The sequence below is a fragment of the Python bivittatus genome, unplaced genomic scaffold (genome assembly GCF_059951505.1).
Source record: "Python bivittatus isolate LINGU-HERP-01145 unplaced genomic scaffold, Pbiv_v1 ctg000510_np1212, whole genome shotgun sequence".
NCBI lineage: Eukaryota > Metazoa > Chordata > Lepidosauria > Squamata > Pythonidae > Python > Python bivittatus.
This window is the reverse complement of record NW_028277081.1, coordinates 2,257,305-2,277,357: the sequence shown is the minus strand read 5'-3', so window position 1 is coordinate 2,277,357 and position 20,053 is coordinate 2,257,305. Positions and strand designations below refer to the sequence as shown.

The 20,053-nt window shown below is 52.5% G+C and overlaps 1 protein-coding gene across 1 annotated transcript in view; it reads right to left on the bottom strand.

Moving 5' to 3' along the window:
- The window catches only part of SLC2A1 (solute carrier family 2 member 1), a 24,915-nt gene extending 4,862 nt beyond the window's left edge, over positions 1 to 20,053 (bottom strand). The window contains exons 1-6 of the mRNA XM_088147644.1: positions 19,829 to 20,053; positions 5,824 to 5,916; positions 3,016 to 3,176; positions 2,356 to 2,596; positions 1,537 to 1,699; positions 96 to 283 (exon numbers count right to left, since the gene is read on the bottom strand). Coding sequence (XP_088003770.1) covers positions 96 to 283; positions 1,537 to 1,699; positions 2,356 to 2,596; positions 3,016 to 3,176; positions 5,824 to 5,916; positions 19,829 to 19,846 — 864 coding nt within the window. The 5' untranslated portion in view covers positions 19,847 to 20,053. The remainder of the gene's footprint in view (positions 1 to 95; positions 284 to 1,536; positions 1,700 to 2,355; positions 2,597 to 3,015; positions 3,177 to 5,823; positions 5,917 to 19,828) is intronic.

The following is a 20,053-nucleotide window of genomic DNA, read 5'->3' as shown; positions in this document are numbered from 1 at the left end:
AGGAATGCATTGTCCTACTAAATGGGGTCGGTAGGACTGCGAAACCAACACAACACAAACGTTCCACCTCAGTTTCTCGCCAACCCCATATTTACCGCGTTGATCCCCGAGAGTTGTTGGGAGAGTTGCAATACGATGGCAATCAAGAGGGGTTGGCGGTACAGAGAAGAGCGGAAGAGCTCCAAGATGGTGACTTTCTTCTCCTGCAACATTTGCCGGCTCTCCTCTTTCATCTCCTGAAGGTCCCTGCTGACATCGGTTGTTCCTCGGAGCTTCTTTAGGACTGGAGAGAAAAAGGATAGTCACAACTCGCAACTCACCAGTTGGGCTCCTGGTCCTCAGAACCTGGCTCTCCATGGGAAGGGGCCTTTGGGAAGTGGTGTGGAGAGTAAGGAAGATGGCCTTGATGGAGCTGTTGTCTAGGCAAAGGGGGCTGAAGCACTTTTTGAGCCCAGAACAGCCAGATAACATTTGGAAGTGGTTCAGACAGATACTTCCCTAACTCAATGGAGTATAAGAACGGGGAGAAGGTTCAGTACAATCAGACCTCCAAGATTTGGCTATTGTAGCTAATCTCAATTGAAGCACTTTTAGCTTTCTTGTGGAGTTGATTTTCTGCTCTGGCCTACCTGGTGGGGTTCACAAGTTCCCTCAACCATGCTCCATCTCAACACTGTGTCTTTCTCTCCTGAGACAAGTCCTGTTTCCAGATGTTCAGAGGGCTGCACTAAGGCTCCCTCTCAATAAGCCAGCTGGCTCGTACTTTTGCTACCCCTGACATTCTTGGAGTGGTTTCTAAAATACTTCCTGGAAAAAAAAAACCCTACGAAGCATGAACGGGGTGGGGGAAAACTGCCTCTGTTTCTGACTCTGCTTCATATGGACCTGAGAAGACCCCAAGCAGCACTTGCTAATCAATTCAGACAAACACACCAGGTACCATTCTCTGCTTTGCGGTTATTTTAAGGGACGGGAGGTTGGCCAATAAAGAAAATGCCAGTGATTGAATAGGCTCCCTTGAATTCAGTGGGACTTCCTTCGGAGCAGGCTTACATCAGAGCGTGCTAGCCTTAAATGAAGGCTTGCTGATCAGATCATGAGCCAGTTTGGCCTGTTAGCCCAAATCAGGAGCCCTGAAGAAGCTGGAGCTGGATTTGATTTTTGTAAGCAAAGAGAGAGGTCTACCATGGAGAAACGAAAGCCCTGGCATGTTGTAGCTAGGAGTTACACAACACGGAGCATGTGGGCACCAGTATCCCAGCATCTTTCTCTCATTTTTTCCCCCAACTATTCTTTTTTTTCTAAAAAAACTAAGAAATAGGAAGCTGGCATGGTGCAAAACATCTGTAGTCACTTGGCTGTGCCCTCTGTTTGGTGAATGGACAAGTCTCCCAGCGCTGTCCTTCCAAGGCTGCCCTCACGCCCTCAATCTTCCTCATGTGCCCCCAGCCCAGAGCAGGGTGACTGGCGCTGCTGTAGCTGCCCAGACATCCGACTGACTCAACCTACGCATCACGACCAGCAGCTGCAACTTACCACTCTTGGCTTTGTTCTCCTCATTGCGGTTAATGAGAAGGAAGCGGGGGCTTTCAGGAGCAAAAGGCAACAGGATGCATTGAATCAAGGAGGGGATAAAGGTGAACCCCAGCAGAAGGGGCCAGAGGCTTTCGGTCCCCATGATCAGATCGATGCCAAAGATCTGTGAAAAAGGCACAGCGAATAGTTGGAAAGGTGAGAATCCAAGTCTTGAGAGGTCCCTGAACCCCAAACAAATCTGAATTTGTCTGTCAAAAGTCAGGAGGAATCTGGTAGCACCTTTTCCGACCAACACATTTTACTAAAAGGCATCAGTTTTCTTGAGCTTCTTGCTCACTTTGTCAGATGCGTGGTTAGACTGATCTATGGTTTAAATTGGGATGGCGAGGGATGACCCTCTGGACTTTACGTAAGATGTCCCCTCCTGATGTTTGGCTACCGTAGGTCAATGCGGCTCTCCTCCCACACTGTATTTTGTGTGTGTGCTTGCTTGTGCAAAAAGACAAAAGAGCCCCTCCCTGGATTCCTCCAGATAAGGCCCTGGAGCAGGGCTGGTGCGTATCTGGGGGGCTAAGAGTGATGGGCAAAACGTTTCAGACTTGAAATATTGCAAGCCTGTCTCGTAGTTGGAATAACTTTGGAATTTGAAATGCAGCGGGCTTTTGGTGTGTGAGCACGATCCACCTTTGAACCATGACTCTTTCAATCTGCCACAAGCCCTTTTCACCTCTCAGATCTTCAGTCAAGATCTGCAGGAGACCCCACACGGCACCCCCCGTGGCCCTTCTGGGTGCATCTCCTCCCCCAAGAATCTCTCACCTGTGCGATCAGGATCCCCACGACGACCCCAAGCTGATGCAGCGTCCCTAAGGCCCCCCTAAGCGCCGTGGGGGACACTTCGCCCACGTACATGGGCACGAAGCCCGTGCTGAGGCCAGAGTAGATGCCCACGATGAAGCGGCCGATGATCAACATCTCAAAAGAACCTGCCAACTTGGAGAAGCCCATGAGGATGGCAGCAAGAAAAGCTAGGGAGTTGGACATCAACATGGAGTTCCGGCTGGGAAGAGGAAGAGGAACGACGGCGGTTGTCAGCCAGGATCAGGGGAAAGGAGCCAGAAGGCTGACCCCCAACCCCCTTCCAGATATTGCCAGCTTTCTTTGCCAACAGCAGAGCAGCTGCTTTGCAGAGGGCTGGTAAACAGCCTCCCCCGCCCTGTTTACCTGTCCCAGATGTCTGTCGCTTCTTCCCAGCAGATTTGGGGGGCTCTCTAAATACCACCCTGAGCCCTCCCCCCACATACAAGGACACCATCCCCCTCAGCAGCTCCACTTTGCCACTCAAAATGCTTTCCAAAGTGTTGTTCTGCTTCTCCCCTCCTCTCTTTGCCCCCCACACAAATTTGTGTTTCGGTTGGCTCCAGAAAAGAGAGAAAAGAGAGATGGGTGGAAGATCTTCTAGGAGAACCTTTGACTCACCGTCCAAAGCGGTTGACAAACAGCCCAACTGAGAACGACCCGAGCATCCCACCGACCGAGAAAATGGACACAGAGAGAGACCAGAGTGTGGTGAGCATGCCCTGGGTGATATACTTCTCATATCGGTTGACCCATGTTTGGTTGTAAAATTCTTCTATCACCTGCAAAGAGGAGAAGAAGGAATCCAATGGACTGAAAGAGAAGGTTTCCACCCCATACAATATGCTTCCACCAGTCAGATCTCCTTATGGGGGACTCTGCTGGCACACAACCAGGCCAAAGATGGCCTCCGAGGATCTCCTTCCCCAGAAGCTGCCTGATGTCCCAGGATACTGGAAGCCTCCTGAGATCACTGGTCCTTTCCATTGGTATGGTTGGAGCCCATAATGGTTATGAACCTTAGACACTCTCACTCTTCATGATTAGCTTAGTCATGACGCTGAGCCACAAAGAAGACATGCTAGGGTAACTGTTGAGTGATTCAGCCTAGGTAATTCATTTATGGCTTAGGGTGTTGTGCAATGGCCCCCAACCTTGGTCTGAGTCAAGCAGGCTCAGGTAAGTGTGCCCCATGAATATAGTCAGTGAGAAGAACACAGGGAGAAGTTGGTCTTGCATGCAGAAGATTGTAGCTCTGTCTTCCAGCAGGGCTGGAAGATCTCAGCCTTGAAACCCAGGACAGTCTACGCTTCCAACACAAGGACCACAAAAATCCAGATTAACACTAGGTTGCAGCAAAGTGGCACAGAAAACTCTGGGCTGTCCTCTCACAGTCATCCCGCATCGCTTTGATATCAAGGTGTTGTTTGTGCTCTTATGAAATCATTGGCTTGTTCAGAACAAAATAAAATGGGCTGGAAGCTTAGATGAGGTTCCAGCTTTTGGAGCCAACATCAACAAGGGCAGGGAGTAGAAACTCCAATTTCAAAACACTCCAGAGCTCCCGTGGTCAGACCCTGTCAGCAACATGAGGCGAAGTGGGCCAAGCATCCACCTTGCCCGCTGACCCATTGCTCATCCTGGGCCAAGGATCTCTTGGAACTGGTGGCCATTGATGTCCTTTTTCCACCAGAGGGTAGCAGTCTTCCAACTGGCCTGCGAGGGACGGGCACTGGGCTGAGCAGGTTACAGTGACCTAGGAGGAAATAAGACCGCAAGCCCAGCGAACAGCTTCTGGAAGGTCTGATATCTTGCTGAGTCACAATGGATGTGCTGAAATGGGAGGAAAGGTGAGGTGGCCATCTCCTAAGCAGCACCATCTAAATTCTTCTCCTTCTCCTGCTCTTTCTCCACCACTCCTTCTCCTTCTCCTCCTTGACCACTCCTTCTCCTTCTCCATCTTCTCCTCAGGGAAGGAGGCCCATACAGGCTGTTGTTCTAGGCTCACCTCTCTTTGTGCTGCTTTCTTTTCCAGCAGGGTGTCCTTTTGGGTGTGGGTGTGGGTGTGTAAATACACCAGAGAGGAGGGGTGATGAGGATAATGGTGAAAGCAGGATTCCAAGAATACTTTGTGGGTGGTCAAGGGGAGCTCACATGTCCTCTTCCGAACAAGCAAAGCACACCGTTCTTTGGTGCTCCTTCAGGGACTTAAATCACACGGTTAGGTCCAATCCTGCCCTACTTAATGGTGCTTTCCTTTAAAGATGCGAGAACACAATGCTACGTGTACCTGAGTCTTTGGAAAGGAAAAAAGAATAACTCCGCCATTAATGGAACAAAGAGTTCCAGGCGCTTTAAAGACTCAAAAATAGCTCACCGCTTCCTAGAGAAACCGTGGTTTGTTGAATTAGCTGGGAAGACACAACAAGCCAAAGCAAACCAAGCCTGTATTGGGGTTGAACGCAGCGCGAGAACTCAGCCTGCGCCCCTTCCAGCCCTCCCAAGATTTGGACGCGGGGCCGAATTCCCAGCCCCACATCTCCCAACTCAGGAAGCCTTCAGAGATGTCAAGGCAAAACAAAGATGACCCACATCTTCTCATTAGCCCTGGGGCGGGGGGCGGAGGGGAGGAGGCCTGTTTTTGGTTCTCGTTCATATCTTAAGCGCCCAGCGCCCAGATTAGAGAGCTATTCCAAGGTCTCTCCTGAGCTCCCGGCGCCCGAATATCGCTCCTATGCACGGCAGGCTTGCAAGGAACCCTGACGAGATGATGCAACGAAAACAATGAACTTCAGCCTTCTAGTCCTGGCTGCAGGCCAAACCGAGTTCTGATTAGATGGGTGGAGAAGCAAGTTCACATTCTTTGCTCTGGGGCTCTATTGTTTTGGACAATCGGGGAGCTCAGAGGTGCCTCTCAGGGTAGAAGAGCAAGCGGTTGAACCAGTGGCCTATTTATTCCACCAGAGAAGCTGTCACTGTTTTTTTCTTCCTTGTGGTTTCATCCCTCTCTTTCCTGGGCTTCCAGCTACGCTTCGCCTCCGAGCCAAATCAACGGGCCTTTCGGCTGCGAGGGTCGGGTTGAGAAAGGCTCCTTTTTAACGCGCCCCTTTATTTTTATATTTGTTCCCCCGCTCTCCTCCAGCAGTTCAAGGTCTAGGGTTGGCTGATTCAAACAAGCCACGGTCATAAAGCAGGGTTTAGAAACCCCCAGGCTGGGTTGGCCCAAGCGCTTCAGCTAAGTTGCAGCTGGCTACTCTGTGGGTCAACAGAGCACACCTTGTTTTATGAGTCCTGCATTTCCTGATCTGGCGCTCTCTCAGCGCCTGCTGTCAGCTGGGAGGAAGTGGGTTGTGAAGCCTAAAGGCAGTGTGATTGTGTGTCCTTGTTTTGTGTATCCAAGCAGCAGGGCCCTGAGGCCGTGGCTCTTACCCTCTGTGGCGCGTTGATTACTCCAGTGTTGTACCCAAACTGCAAAGACCCCAAAACGGCACCTCCAACGGCCAGCATCAACTGGGCGGTCATCTGTTGCAAAGGGGGGACGGGGAGAGAAGTGGAAGAAAGAGAAGACAAGGTGGAGGTCATTCAACTGGGAAAACCCAAGCAAGGAACACAGACAGGCCAACACAGCTGGCACCCGCCGGGATATGTCATCGAGCGCTGATGCTAACACTGTGCCTATGAATATGTCTCCAACGTGGTTTGGTTAAGTCAAATCACAAAGGAGGGAGTCAGGAAGATGACCTTGATGGAGATACGTAGGAGACACTGGCTAGGCAAAGGGGGATGAAATGTTTTTAAGTCCAGAACTGCAAGATAACCTTCGAAGGTGGATCAGGTAGACACTCCCTAATCCACATGGGTATAAGGAGGGGAGGAGGCGCAGCACAGTCAGACTTGCAAGATTCGGTTATGATATTCGGTTTTGGCCTTCCTGGTCTGGTCTACCATGGGGGACTAACAGCGCCTGATCAGAAACCCAGGGAGGGAGGCAGGCTCCCCCCTCATTGAAACTTTGATCCAGATAACACCTTCCGCTAAACTGGCTCATCCGATCGAGTAGAGCAGCTTCCTCCCCAAGGTCCAAACCAAGCGCGATTGTTGCTGCAGTGCTCAGAAGCCCACTAGAGGAAATCTACCCTGCCCTGGCTCTGCTTTCCATAATTTAGGATTTGCTTTCTGCAGGGCAAAGAAAGAAGGGATGGCTTTTTAAAAAAATCAAGCTGCAATCCCTGAACATCAGCCAGTTTGCCCAAGAGAAAGCCAGCTTACGGTGCAAGCTGGCGATCGGCACCCTTTTTAGCCGACCTCCCTGTGTCTCAACCTTCTGCCTAACCGGGGTAACAATCGAGGGCTTGTTTGGGCTGTCAGTTACGAGAGGGGGGCTGAAATCCCGGGAGCTCCGCCTCGGTGGCTCCGCTCCAGTAATCCGGGGATCCAATTTTCGCCAGCTGACCTAAGCGGCTTTGGAAGAGTCTCACGGATAAAAACCACGCTCCCGTTCTCACGCTCTGTGCATTGTTTTGGTCTCTCCGTGGCAGCTGGGCGCAAGGGGTATCGTTCGACTGAAGGAGGCAGAGCCAGCAACCTCGTGAATCAGATTTCAGGCAAGCCGCCTGGTCTTAGCCGGGGGGCGGGGGGAGCTGCTTGGCCGTTCTCTGCATCCTGCTGACGTGCAGGAGCTGAGTTTGGGGCCAGGGATGGGATGGGATGGGATGGGATGGGATGGGATGGGACGGGGGAAAACAGGGAGGGATGAGGCTGAGGTCCCCCCTCCAAAGCCAGGCCAAGAAAGCGTGGAGAAACACATCTGCGGTGTTATTTTCTTTCCAGAAGGATTAAGCAGAATTGTTTCTCCGAGTCCCAAGCAACAGCCGGTCACTCGGGGCCCTGCGTGGCTGAATCACTGAAGAGGCCGCCTAGCCCAGCAAAGACACGTTGGAGCTGGACAGAAGCACCGAGGCTGAAGAACGCAGTAACTCTTGCCCAGGCTGAATGCAACAGGACCCAGTTCTCCCACCCATTAAGCCGGCATGCACCTGTCTCCAGCGTACACTGGGCTGCACAGACCCAGCCACCATGGTTTACTCCACAGGGTGATCTTGGCCAGCTGGGGCTCCGCATGGTTAAGCAAACCAAGGTCATAACCCACCCACTCTAACCCAGAGCTACTGACAGTTGTGGTGCGCCAGCTTGCCAAAGGCAGCATCTTCAATTTAACACATGCTTAAACCAACTACAGGTCGCCCCTGTTTAGTGACCACAAGTCAACTTGGTCGTTAAGCGAAGTGGCTAAGTGAAACCGCAACTGTGCCGACAATCTGACTTCAGCTTTCCCTCACTTTACGGACCTGTGAAGGTCACAAATGCAAGGATGAGTCGCAAAGTTACTTTTTCATCACGGTCGCTGTACAAGGCAGTGGCTAAGCGAGGACTACCTGTATGTGAACGATAAACCTAGCATTTGACCTGGCCAACACAATGCACTTGGCCCTGATATGGTTTACTATGGGAACCACAAAGGTTTGTTCAATAACCTTGGTTTAAACAAGCATTGGTTCACGGTGGAGGGGCGTACCTGGCTGCAAGCCTCTATCAAGAAGCTCAGGGTTCAGACCCCCAAAGGGCCAAAGTTCCATGTGACCTGGACTGGCCATTAAAGCTGCGGATCTTTAATGGTTTCCCATCCATCCAGGGGTCTCGTGCGAAGCCCTCCTAGACAGACATGAACCGGTTGGTTCACACGGCCAGACCCCAGCGTGCCCTCAGCCAACCCAGGGCACCGGCTCGCCCCAGATGGCTGCCCTCGCCCTCACCCTGCCCGAGTATGTGAGAAATGAGTCCCCCAGGGAGGGGAGAGGCTGGAATCGGGTCACTGGCGCAGCCTCTGGCCAAGGTGTGCCCTTGGCACAGCTGGGCTCTCCCTCACCTCCCAACGGGAGCCTGGGGGGCGTTCAGACCCTGGCAGGGCTTCACAGAGAGGCACCTGCCCTGAAGGCGGAGGGCTCGGGTGGCGCATTTTTGGTCAAACTTGAAAACAGAGAGAGAGAGACAGACCTATGTTTCTAAAAAACACACTGCCCACGGAGAGGTTTTGTCAAAACAAGGAAACGCAGGGGTCTGAACAGCAGGGCCACAGTTTCGGAGATGCTCCACCCTTCCCCAAGGATCGGGGAAGCAAGAAATCACTTCTGGTTCGTCTCTTGCATGAGCCCAGCTGACCGTGGTTTATTCAGCCAACTGGGGTTTAGTCGAGCCAGTCCAGCCCCCCGGTACCCAAAACTGGTGCAGGAGATTCCCCCGGTTCAGATTCCCAGGCCCTCCTGGCGCTCACGGGCTGGCACTGGGCCTGCTGTCAACTGCCCAGGCTGCGTCCTTCCAGCGTTGTGGCGAGGGTAAAAAGTGGAAGGAGATCGTGGATAGAAAGGGACCCCATCACATGAGAGGAAAGGATACCCCGGATCCGCCAGAGCCCCAATCTAACTAGCCAGTTGTTTCTTAAAAAATTACTTTTAGTTCAGATTTATTTATTTCAAACATGTGTATAGCCGCCCATCGCAAAACCCCAACTCTGGGCAGCTTACCACCCAACAATAAAAGCGATATATGCAGCTAAAACAAAACCAGAAAAATGGCCCTTCTGTCATGACTTCAGGATCCTGTAAAGAAACACCAGGAATAATATTCCCGGGGCCTTGCTTCAGCCCTATTCTGAAACTTTTGCGTTCCTGCTTTGGGGGCATTCAACCCATCTCTCGCCGCTTGGCCAGAATGAGGAATCTTGACTCTGTTTGTATTTTGTGTTTCCCTGCCTGGTGAAAGTCCCCGGAAGCCTGCAAAGAAGCAACCTTTGTTGTTGTTTTGCCACTGATACACTGTTCCCAAAGGCGTGATTGTGGTTGCGACATCAAAGAGACACATGCCTTTCCAGCGTCACCTTTGTCCACTCACCCCCTTACAGATAAAGCAGGTGCCAAGCCTGAAATCGCACCATGGGGCAAAGACCATGCTGAGTGGCTCCACCTGGACGGGTCCACCAAACTTCTAATGTTGGGTTAGGCCCAGGGCCGGGTGAGGAGCCCTGCCGGTTTCCGACGGCTAACACAGAACCGTTCCTTAGATGGATCTTCCTTAGCCCCATCCCTTCCCAACAAACACATTCCAGATGCTAGAAGACGTCACCATAACATCTGGGCCTGTCAAGGGCAATTGAATGCCACCCATTGACCCGGTCCTTCGCAGAGCACCAAGCAGGAGCACGCAGCACATGAAGCCGAACGACCGTGATTCACAAGCCAACTTGGAGATTACGGCTGAGCACGTCGGTGCATTTCCCCAAAAGTGGGCGATTGTGTGCATTCAAAGCGGGTGAACATCAGTCCACAGATGTTCACTATAGCTCGCTCCATTCTGAGTTTGTAACTCATCCTCAACTCAGCTTTGGGGACTTCAGCATCACTTTGACTTTTCCTTGTTCACCTTCACTTTTAATTTAATTTTTTTTTTTTGCAACCATTCCTAGATGTCAAGGTGTCACCACCCATCATATTATGTATATTTACAAGGTAATTTCTAAAAAAAATAAATAAATCCCACAATGTGTAGGAACAGGTGCTGTTCCTACAGTTATCCCACTTTGCAACACCTGCCGTGACTTGGTTCCACCACGCCGGAAGTCAAACCACCAGCGTGCCCTTGGCGCCAGCAGCAGTGGGGAACAACAGCCATCATGGGCCTTTAAAATGTTCACTTTCCCAGAACTATAACAAAACCAGCAAGCACATTTGTTCAGTTTCTGCAAAAAAGAAAAAAAAAACCCAAAACCATTCCCTTCCTCCCAGACGTCAGCGTGCAAAAGTGAATTTTCAGAATTGCAAAAAATAAGGCTGTCACGCTGCCTTTGCAAAACAGCCTTCTCCCCCCGCCCCCCTTCCTCAAAAAGGCAAAAGGAAGGAGAGAGGGCCATGCTATGCTCTGTGTTTGATTTAATGCACAAACAAATAAACTGGGATGTTTTAAGTGGAAATTATCATGACTGCCAGTCTAAGGCACCCACCTGAGTCCCAGCCGTCCAGCTTTGGGTGGGACCAAAATGAAAGGGAACAGTTTGGAATGAGCTACACAGAAATTTGGGAGCCGGATTACAGGGAGGGAAGAGATTATGTTGTGGGCAAGAGGCAGACCCAAGATTTAGTGTGGGGCACAGCCCCCCATCTGCGCACAGTTGCATAATGACCACAACCACATGTCCAAAGCCCTGCCAAAGACCTAAGATGACGCAGCATGGTTCCGCCAGACAAAATTTATGATGGTGGGTTAACGCTTCAGGGCAAGGGAGAAGGCTGAGTTTCGGAAACTGGGTGGGTCCCGATTAAAATCTAGGAGCAGATTCACCGGCCCTTGACAAACCATGATTAAGCAGCCCCGTGTCCCCAGGAAACTTACAAGAAGTTGAATTTACTAAACAGGCCTATTTTGAGATCGGTCGTGAATCCGACAAATTGCTGGCTTATGAATCACAAGAAGAACGAGGGAGAGGAATCGTTTCTTTGGCCTCAAATGAATTCTTGCCGGTTTGACTCCGTGACCATTATATTCCTGCCTGTCTGTCGTGAGAGAGAGATTTCTTTATTGCCTTAGGTGAAGAAACTCCGCAGTTTGCATGGATTTCACAGCACGACGGGCAGGGCTTCTCAACAAACAAGTTCACCCACTCTCTGTTTTGCGCTGGGAAATTTCTGCCCCAGAGAAATCACCCCCCTTGCTGCACCCAGCCCAACAGCGGATCCGTTCGTTGCCTGTTATTTCTTCCTCCAGGGAATCATAGCGGAGGGGTCTCAAAGATCATCTAGCCCTCCTCAGAGAGGAAATCCAGAAATCTCAGTCTATACTTGGAAAGCTCTCGCGTGGGGGGCAGCTTCCCCCACTCCAAAGTCATTGGCTGTGTTCCTGATCTGCCTTTAGCGCAAAAGGTTTCACTCCACGTTCAGCGGAAACCTCTACATCTCACGCTCCACAGAGGACAATCCCCTCCTTTCCCCCCTCCCTGTCCCCCTCCCCAATTTCCTTTGGAGGCCCCTCGCCGTCTTCCTTGGCCTCCTTCAGACCTGCTCCCGTGACTACCTTCCCTTTCAACCTGCCACCCAGAACAGGCCCGGGCAGAGCCACGCAAACGCCTTCACACCATTGCAACACAAAGTTTTGCAACTTCCCCGCTACTCTCCCCCCGTCCCCCGCCCACAACGCTTGCAGAGCAAAAATGCCGCCAGACTATACGACCATTTATTCAGAGCTGGTTTGCCCAGAAAATATCCCCACCCTGCAAGAAGTTTCCTAGCGCTCCTTTTTAACCTGCAAACATAAGCCGCTTACAAATTAACCCCTTCGGTGTCCCCCAGTCTCCTGAGTCGGAAATCAACTCCGGCTCTGGGCTTCGCAGGTTGTACAAATGTTTTGCTTTTAAAATTGATTTATGACTAAGGTTTCTGTGCCGTTCCTTTTGTGCAGGGAAAATGGCACCATCCGCCGGGGGTAGGGGAGACCCCTGCCCCCAATAGCCCTCTTTGGACACTCCCCAGAAACCCAGTGGGGAGGGTGGCAGTCTGGACGCGCAAGGACTGTGTCACCAAAGCACGGGAGCTGTGCAAACACAGCTCAGGTGCCTGACGTCAATGACCACTGAAAACACCCTTTCACGTAAAATGATGCTGCAGACCGGGGCGGGGGCAGAATGGAGACCAAAAGGTTCCCAAAGATTTCAGGGTGGGGTTCCCCGGCGATGCAAATTTTCAGACCAGGGATTTCAGGGCGGGGGGTCTGCTGATCCTCTTCTTCACCCCAGGGCCAGCCAGCCTGCCTGCCTGCCTGCCTGCCTGCCTGCCTGCCTGCCTGCATTTATTTATTTATTTATTTATTTATTTATTTACTGGTGCCTTGAAGTCAGTCGTGATGCCTGGCGACCGCCTGGGCTAGTCCCTGTGGTTTTCTTGGCAAGGCTTTTCGGAAGCGCTTCGCCTTTGCCTCCTCCTTCCTAGGGCTGAGAGAGAGGGACTGGCTCAAGGTCACCCAGCTGGCTCCGTGCTCAAGGAAGGACTCAAATTCGCAGCCTCCCAACTTCTATCCCGGTGCCTTAACCACGACACCACATTGTCTCTCTCTCTCTCTTGGGACCTTTCTGCGTCTCTCCAAAAATGTGGAGGCGCCCTGTTTGGGGAAAGAGGCTTCCTTCAAGCACCCCGCTGGCAAACCGACGTGAGCTGGAGGGAGATGCCCTCCCCATGCCCACGCAGAGGGCCCAGGAGGCTAAGAAAGAAGATTATAAAATGGCCAGGTTTGCTCCCTCCCTCCCTGCAATTAAACCTCTCCTCCCCCAACCACGTAGCGCATCCCATGCAGCCGAATTTGGCACCACAGGCCGTAATCTTGCAAGTCAGCCTCTGGCGAGGTTTCTGCGCTAGCTACCCTCTTCCCTGGCACGGATTGGACTCCTCTCCCCACCGTCCACAAACCTCAAATTTCAGGCGGGTGGGAGGCTTGTCCCTGCACCAATGAGTGGGCGACGCTGCGCACGAGGCACATTACGTCCTCTTTTGGCCTAAAGCCATTGGATTTCTGTCCGCCAGCAGACAACCGGGGAGGGACTCGCCTTGCATGATGCAGACATTCGAGACATGAAAACGGCAACGTCCCAGGAGAAGAAGGCTGCCATTTTAATGAGCCAAACGGTCAGCGGGGGCCTCCTGGAGTCCGGGGGCGTCTCATCCGGTCACAACCCAGAACGGATTCTGCCAGTTGCCCCCTTCCCAAATGCACCATTTGGCGTTCAGTAAATGGTTAAGGGAAGGGGAGGTTTTACCCCGCTGTTTCTCAACCTCAGCAACTTTAAGATGTGCAGACTTCAACTCCCAGAATCCCCCAGCTCCCCAGAATTCTGGGAGTTGAAGTCCACACACCTTAAAGTTGCTGGGATGGAGAAACACTGTTTTACACACAAAGAGGTACAATGTCCCCAAGCAGCTATAAAAATACCCGGCAGCGCAAAGCATCTTTACGCCAGTTTTTGAGCTACACAGAATTCTTCCGGGGGCCCCGTTCCGGCACAATCTCTCAGTTAGGGGACTCCTAAGAGATGTTTTGGCTTCACCTCCCAGTTATTATCCAAAAGTCAAAGTTTCTGGACGATCCCTCGGAACGCAGCATCCTCTATCCAACCAGCCAAACCCCCTCCCCACTCCCGCAACCATGCTGGACGTGCTAGCTGGGAACAATGGGAATTGAAGTACAACACGCCAAGGAGACGGCTCGACCCGTTTTCCAGGCAGGAAAGAGGAAAGACAAATTCATGAGGCTCCCTTGCTCTTCTCCACGCTGTTTGCTCAAAATAAATAAATAAATAATGAAAATAAACATGTCCACAGAGTGACGTGTTTCTGTCGGCAACATTTCAGATTGCTGCTCCACCCAGGAATAATAATAAATTACTTAATTGCCCTGAATTGATCCAACACATCCCCGGTGAACCCTTTCTCTCTTTTTTTTAAACAGTTTTTATTAAAAGGTTTTACACAGATAATACATTCAGAGAAAGAAGAAGAAAATATATAGTAAAATAAATGTGAAAAAAGAAAAGAACAGAGAAGATGAATATATATACACACACACATATATAAAAATAAATTAAAAAAATAAAGAAGGGGCTTTTGACCTTCCTCTCAGCGATTTTATACCATTCTAAACCTTTCTCTCTAAGATTTCATCATCATTCTCTTCTTGCTATAGCCTATTCTTCCTCATCTCCAAAACACAAAATCATTTTCTCTCCTACGCAGAAAGCCCGTAAGGCGTTTCCAGTTGTTGATGAATGTCAATAATGGCCTTTCTCTAATCAAAGAAGTCAGTTTGGCCATCTCGGCAATTTCACCCGCCATGCCTCCACGGTGGGTAACGCCGAACCTTTCCACCTTTGGGCACATAATAATCCCGCTGCAGTAATCATATATCGAAATAGCCTTCCGTGGCTCTTTCCTAACTATTTATCCATCCGTCCTAAAAGGAAAAGCACCGGCTTTCCCTTTCTCTGACGGACTCGCCCACAGCTGCTCCAGGCCGGTCAGCTTCTCTTCTCTTCCCTTCCCTCCTCCTCTCCTCCCCGTTTTTTAAAGCCTCCAGGGAGGCTTTATTAGGGATATTAGGCAGCCTGCAAATTTGAAAAGTAACAAAATTAAAGCGTTGGCTGTATTCTGTACCACGTCCCATATAAGGCCAACGAGGCTGAACTTTACCGAAAGAGGCAACTTCCACACACCGCCGGAGGAGTCTGAGACCCGAATAAATGAGACTCTGCTGTGCTGAGCCACGTTACGGCTTGGCGCGTTACCCAAACGACAGCTCGGTCAGGTCGCTCGTCCGGGTGACGAGCTGGCAGAGGACAGAACCTCCACCTTCTGGGGCAGTATACCTCCAAAGGCCAGGCGTGGGAAGGAGAAAGAGTAAGGCGAAAGGGGGAAGGCGGCCCCAGGCCTGCTCTGAGGGGCTAAGGGTGATTCCTTTCTAAATATGCCTGCCTGGGCCCTAAGAGAGTCTCCGGAAGCCCGATCTCGGCTCGCCCTGCCAAGTGAGGCCCAAAGGGTTAGGGCATTGGGGGCAGAGGCTTTTTCGGGGTGGTTCCCCCTCTGCCAACCCTGAGATGCCCGATGTCCAGGCCGGGGGCCTTTCAGCACCACGGAGAGAGGATTTTAGAACAAAGCCGCTCTCAAAAAGTGGGCAACTTTTCTTTCTGCTGTACAGTAGTCCTTTTTCCTCTAAGACGGGCACGATTCTACATTATGCTGGTTGCGTCATTACTTTTATGGCTACCGTTGTTATTAGGGAGTCTGGGTTTCCCGCTTTCCTTCTGCACCCTCTCCGGGTCACGGGGAGTGTGAAAACATCAGAGACCGAATGAAATCACCCCGCGAGAAAAACACTCCAACGCCCAAGTTTCCCACCAAGGAACCGGGGCCATCCGTCAATGCCCCAAAGCAGCAAGGGGAACCAAAATGCTCGAATCCCCCTCCCGAACAGCTCCGGCGCTCCCATTCCATATAAATTTAATAATAAATAAATAAATAAAATTCCCAGACTGGAAAGGGGGGGGCACAAAGCAGCCAGAGCCAGCAAAGACATTGCAGAAGCCGTTTCTGAGTCAGCTTCTCCCTCTGACTCACAACCACATCATCTTCGGCGCAGAGTGTGGCTTGCCTGAGTAACGGCAGTGGGGCATTCGGGGCGGCCAGAGAGCCCAGTTAGGGTGGGCGGGGCCCAGGCTTGGCCACGAGGGCCTAGACGTGCCATGAAGGCCTCCTTTCACATGAATCTTAATTTGGTTACTTGGTTTTCCAGCCAGTTATAGCCGATCGGAACTAACCATGGCTTAGTTGGGCAGATTCCCCATCATCCACCCGACCTATTCTTTATCGCCTCTTAATGCCCTACAGAACAGCAACTCTCAGCCTTCTGGGCTTCCCCTCCCAGAATTCCCCATCCAGCATCTGCTGGGGATTCTGGGAGGGGAGGCCCACACATCTGGGGGAGCGCCCAGGATGGGGAAAGCCGTTGTAAAGAAAGCAGGCTTCTTAATCCGGATCGAGCCATGGTTTTCAGCAGAAGCCAATCAAACTTGGCCTGTTTTAATCTTTCATCAGTGGAGGTGGAGTTCAGTCCCAAAGTAGGACCCTGCTTGTTTTTCAAGAGATCGCAATTCACTGCTTTCCTAAGAGATGGATTGCAATAAAATAAAATAATTACGGCACGTTCTAGGGAAGTGTGCTTCCCTGACGGCTGCTGGATGAAAGCAAACCTTCATTAATATAATAACTAGGCCGTTCTATCCCTCTCTTTATTTGCTTCCAAAAATCGTCCCTGGAGCTGCATTGGGAGGTTGGCCATGTGCCCCGATGATTGGGGGCAGACATTTCCTGCGCATCGTGTCATCATGCTTTCTCTGAATCAAATTGGGGAGATAAAATTTAACACCCCCCCCCCCGCAGTCTCCGTTGGCCTCCAGGTGAAACCCTCATATCATGCATGAAGGAACAGATGCAAATTCCCCACATCTGGCACAATAATACACGGGAAGTCACTTGCCCCCCGCTGATATTCACGTCCCTCTTACGTGCCCCATTCACACAGCGTCTTTTAATTTAGGTTGGCGGGGTTGAGTCTTAGTCTGGGGCGCAAAGCCAGCGTGTTTACTCGGCTGAGGACTCCTCTGTTGTGTGAATCCAGGAAATGGGTTAATTTATTTGCTGGTCAGGGTGTAGCACAAAGGCAGCCCCCCCATATTGACTTGCCAATGGCTCCCATTGCCACTCCGACGGCCCTTCACACAAACATCCCCCCCCTTAGCAGCTTTGTTTAAAGTAACATTCAGAGAAGGGTGGTCTTGGCCCTGCTAAACTGTGCGGGCAGAAAGACTGATGGGTTTTGCCATTCAAAACAGAAGAGCCGCCGCTTGAAATGAAGCATTTACGAGCTGAAGGATGCTACCAGGGAGGAAAAGAGCCAGCCCACGGGGCCCCCCACTGCTGTCCAGCAGGCACAGGATCTGGGAAGCCCATGGCACAATAACATCCATTCATCAGTATTTATTATTGTCCTCTCTGCCAACAACGGCCCAGGACGACTCCCATGGCCTCGCGGGGCTTTGTCCAGCAGATCAAAGCTGGCCCTATTGTGTCTCGATCCTCTTTGAAGAAGGAGGTGGGAAAGGGGAAAAAAATTAAAAATATATCCCACTCGCTTTCTTCAAAACGTGTTGTTTTGCATCCGATTGGTTTCCTAGCTCTTTCAGAGGATGGAGCCAAGCGCCAAGTGGGGGGGGCTTTTTCCCAAAGCGGGCTCTCCATCCTCCCCCTGGAAAAAAAGCGCAGTGGCGTGCTCCCGACTGTCACGTCCCACAGCCCTGTTCCAAATCCAGACCTTACCCCCGATGCTGCCAAAATTCCAGCCCAGTTCTTCGTGCCACCCTGTCGCCCCTCCCTGTTGGAGGAGCTGGGTCTTGGCGGTCTGGGGAGAGGACCGTTGGCGCGCGCACCATTTTCATTAGAAAACGGGGGGGGGGGCAGAGCACAAAGGAGATGGAAGCAGATGCTCTCTGTCACAGACACCCGCCAAAGACATCCGCTGTGGGCTGGCTCATTGGCAGGCCCCCCTTCCGTCTCCCAGAGCGGCTGAGCCAAAGCAGAGGAGGCAAGTTCTCCAAGCCGAAGGAAGAACTTGAAACATCTGGATAAAATGTCCCCGATAAAATGCTAAGCACCCGGATTTGGAAATGGAAGGAAAATTGGCTTGAAGCTAAAGGAAACCAGAGCATTTCAAGACGGGCTGGCCCCCCGGCCGCACGCAGATGAAGCCCGGTTGCCGTCTGTAGCTCCAGGCCGTTTGCAAATTCGGAACAGAAGCAAAAGTCCCCATTTTATAAGATGGACCTCTTCCATCTTATAACCACCAGCTGAACTTGCAGAAGGGGCGATATTTAACTTTCTACAAAGCTGCAGCTTGGAGCACAGACCACAGGCTTGGGTTTGGAGGAGGCTGTCCTCCAGGGCCACTCAACCTTCAGGGTCCCACCATTTTTCTGCCGAATGCTGAATCAACGGTCATCCCTCCAACAATCGCCTCCCCCAGATAAATGTTTTCCAGAATTATTACTGAGGTAGATAAGGCCAGGCTTTGCAGCAATGCCCAACCACTTCCTCTGCAACCCGCACAGTTTGCTACAGTCGTAAAAAGCTCCTTTGATGAAAGGCTGGCTGCACTTGCTTTCAATAAATAAAAAAGGAATTAAAAAGACATAAATGCTCCCAAGCTTATCAACTTCTGAGGCACAGGGGGAGAAAACCCACTCTGCTCCCAGCTGGGGGGCAGAAAACATTTTTCCACAGCTGTCCAGTCAGCTATGCCTTGGAAACCTACTTCAGAGTAAGATGCTCCAAAGTCAGACAAACGGATCCTTGTGTGCAGGATCTCCTGCAAACAGGCAGAAGCGCATTCGAAAATTGCCTTTGGTTTGGAAAACATTGCTGCCCTTCGCTAATAGTGAAGGGGGTAGCGCTAGGTCATTTACTTGTGCTAAAGGACCCCACTTTTTCATCCTTCCCCTGCCATTTCAGGCTTTGCAATCTTAGCACAAAAGTAAAACAACATAAAAATAAATTCCCAGCAATTCTGGTTAAAAAAACCAAACCAAACCTCTGACTGCGCACAGTGGCGCAGCCTCCTATTTGGCCTAAACATCTCTGCCGATTTTCTTTTCTGGCCCTGACATGAAGCCCCTGAACTCAGAAAGAGATAAAACATGGCAGTAAAAAATTGTAAACTCAGCACCTATAAGAACAAGCACTCTCTGGCTAGGAAAAGAAACTCAAAAGGAGTCTGTGATAGCACCTTTTCAGACTGACCGGTTTCATTCAAAGGCACTGCTCCCCAAAATTGGGTGGCCCCAAAAGCTGTTTCCAGCCTTGGATTTTTGCCTGCTGTAGACTAACCCACCCCTCCTACAACCTTCGGCTAGCAGAAGTTAAAATCAAGCCCAAAGCATGGATACGCTGGGAGTCCTGCTGGGGTCCCCATCCCCTGCCAAGGTTGGTGGTCGTGGTGGGGGTCCTCTGAATCTGGCCCAGAACAGCGGCTATTTCCCCAGGGCCAGAGGCAAATAAACACGCGTCGCAACTTTAATCCTGGTTATTTTCCTGTGGCTGACCAGGGGCAAGCCGCCCCTTGCCCCCTCCCCAATAAGCCAGCGACCGAGCATCGGCCCGCGACTGCTTTCCCCAACTCCCGCTATTTTTACGGGGACGGGGACGGGGACGGGGGCGGCTCTTGCGCCCCGCCGCGGAAGGCTCGCGCAGCCGGCCGGCCGGCCGGCAGGGCCGAGAGCCGGGAGGGGGCGCGGGGAAGCGCTGCCTTCGGAAGCGGCAGCGGCGACTCCCGAGCAGCGCCGGCCCGCGGGCGCGCAGCTACCTTCCCATCCGCGTCGCAACCCGGATCTGACCCTGCGGCAAGCGGGGAGGGAGGGAGGGCGGCCGGGCGCCGGCGCGGAGGAGATGCCGGCGCTCGACTCCGTCTCCGGCCGCTGCTGCTCTCTGGCCCTCGGGACCGGGCTCCCCTGCCGGCCCCGCGCCCCGGGAAGCCGGCTCCGCCGTCGCCGACCCCCGCCTGGTCCAGGGTCCTGAAGGCGGGCGCGCGGTTCCCCCTCCGCGCTCCGAGCGAGCCCTCCCGGCCCGCCTCCCGCAGCGCCCCCAAGCCCCCCGCTGCCCCCCAGCCGCGCGCGGCGCCCGCAGACAAAAGAGCGCCCGGAGCGCCGCCGCCGCCGCCGCCGCCGCCGGCCCCCAAGCGCCGAAGCGGCCCCGCCTGGCCCCGCTCAGCCCGCCCCCCGCCCGCGCGCCCGCCGGCTCACCTTCCCTTCAGAGGCCATGGCGCTGCGCCGCTGCAGGTCGTCAACGCGGCGCCCGCTGCTGCTGCTGCTGCTGCTGCTGCTGCTGCTGCTGCGGTGGTGGTGGTCCTGCGCGGGGGGCGGGAAGCGCCTCTCGGGGGTTGGCGGCCGCGCGGGCTGTGGAGGCTCGGCTGCTCGGGCAGGGGCTGCGAGCGGCAAGGCCGGCGTCTGGGGCCGGGCGGCCGGCGG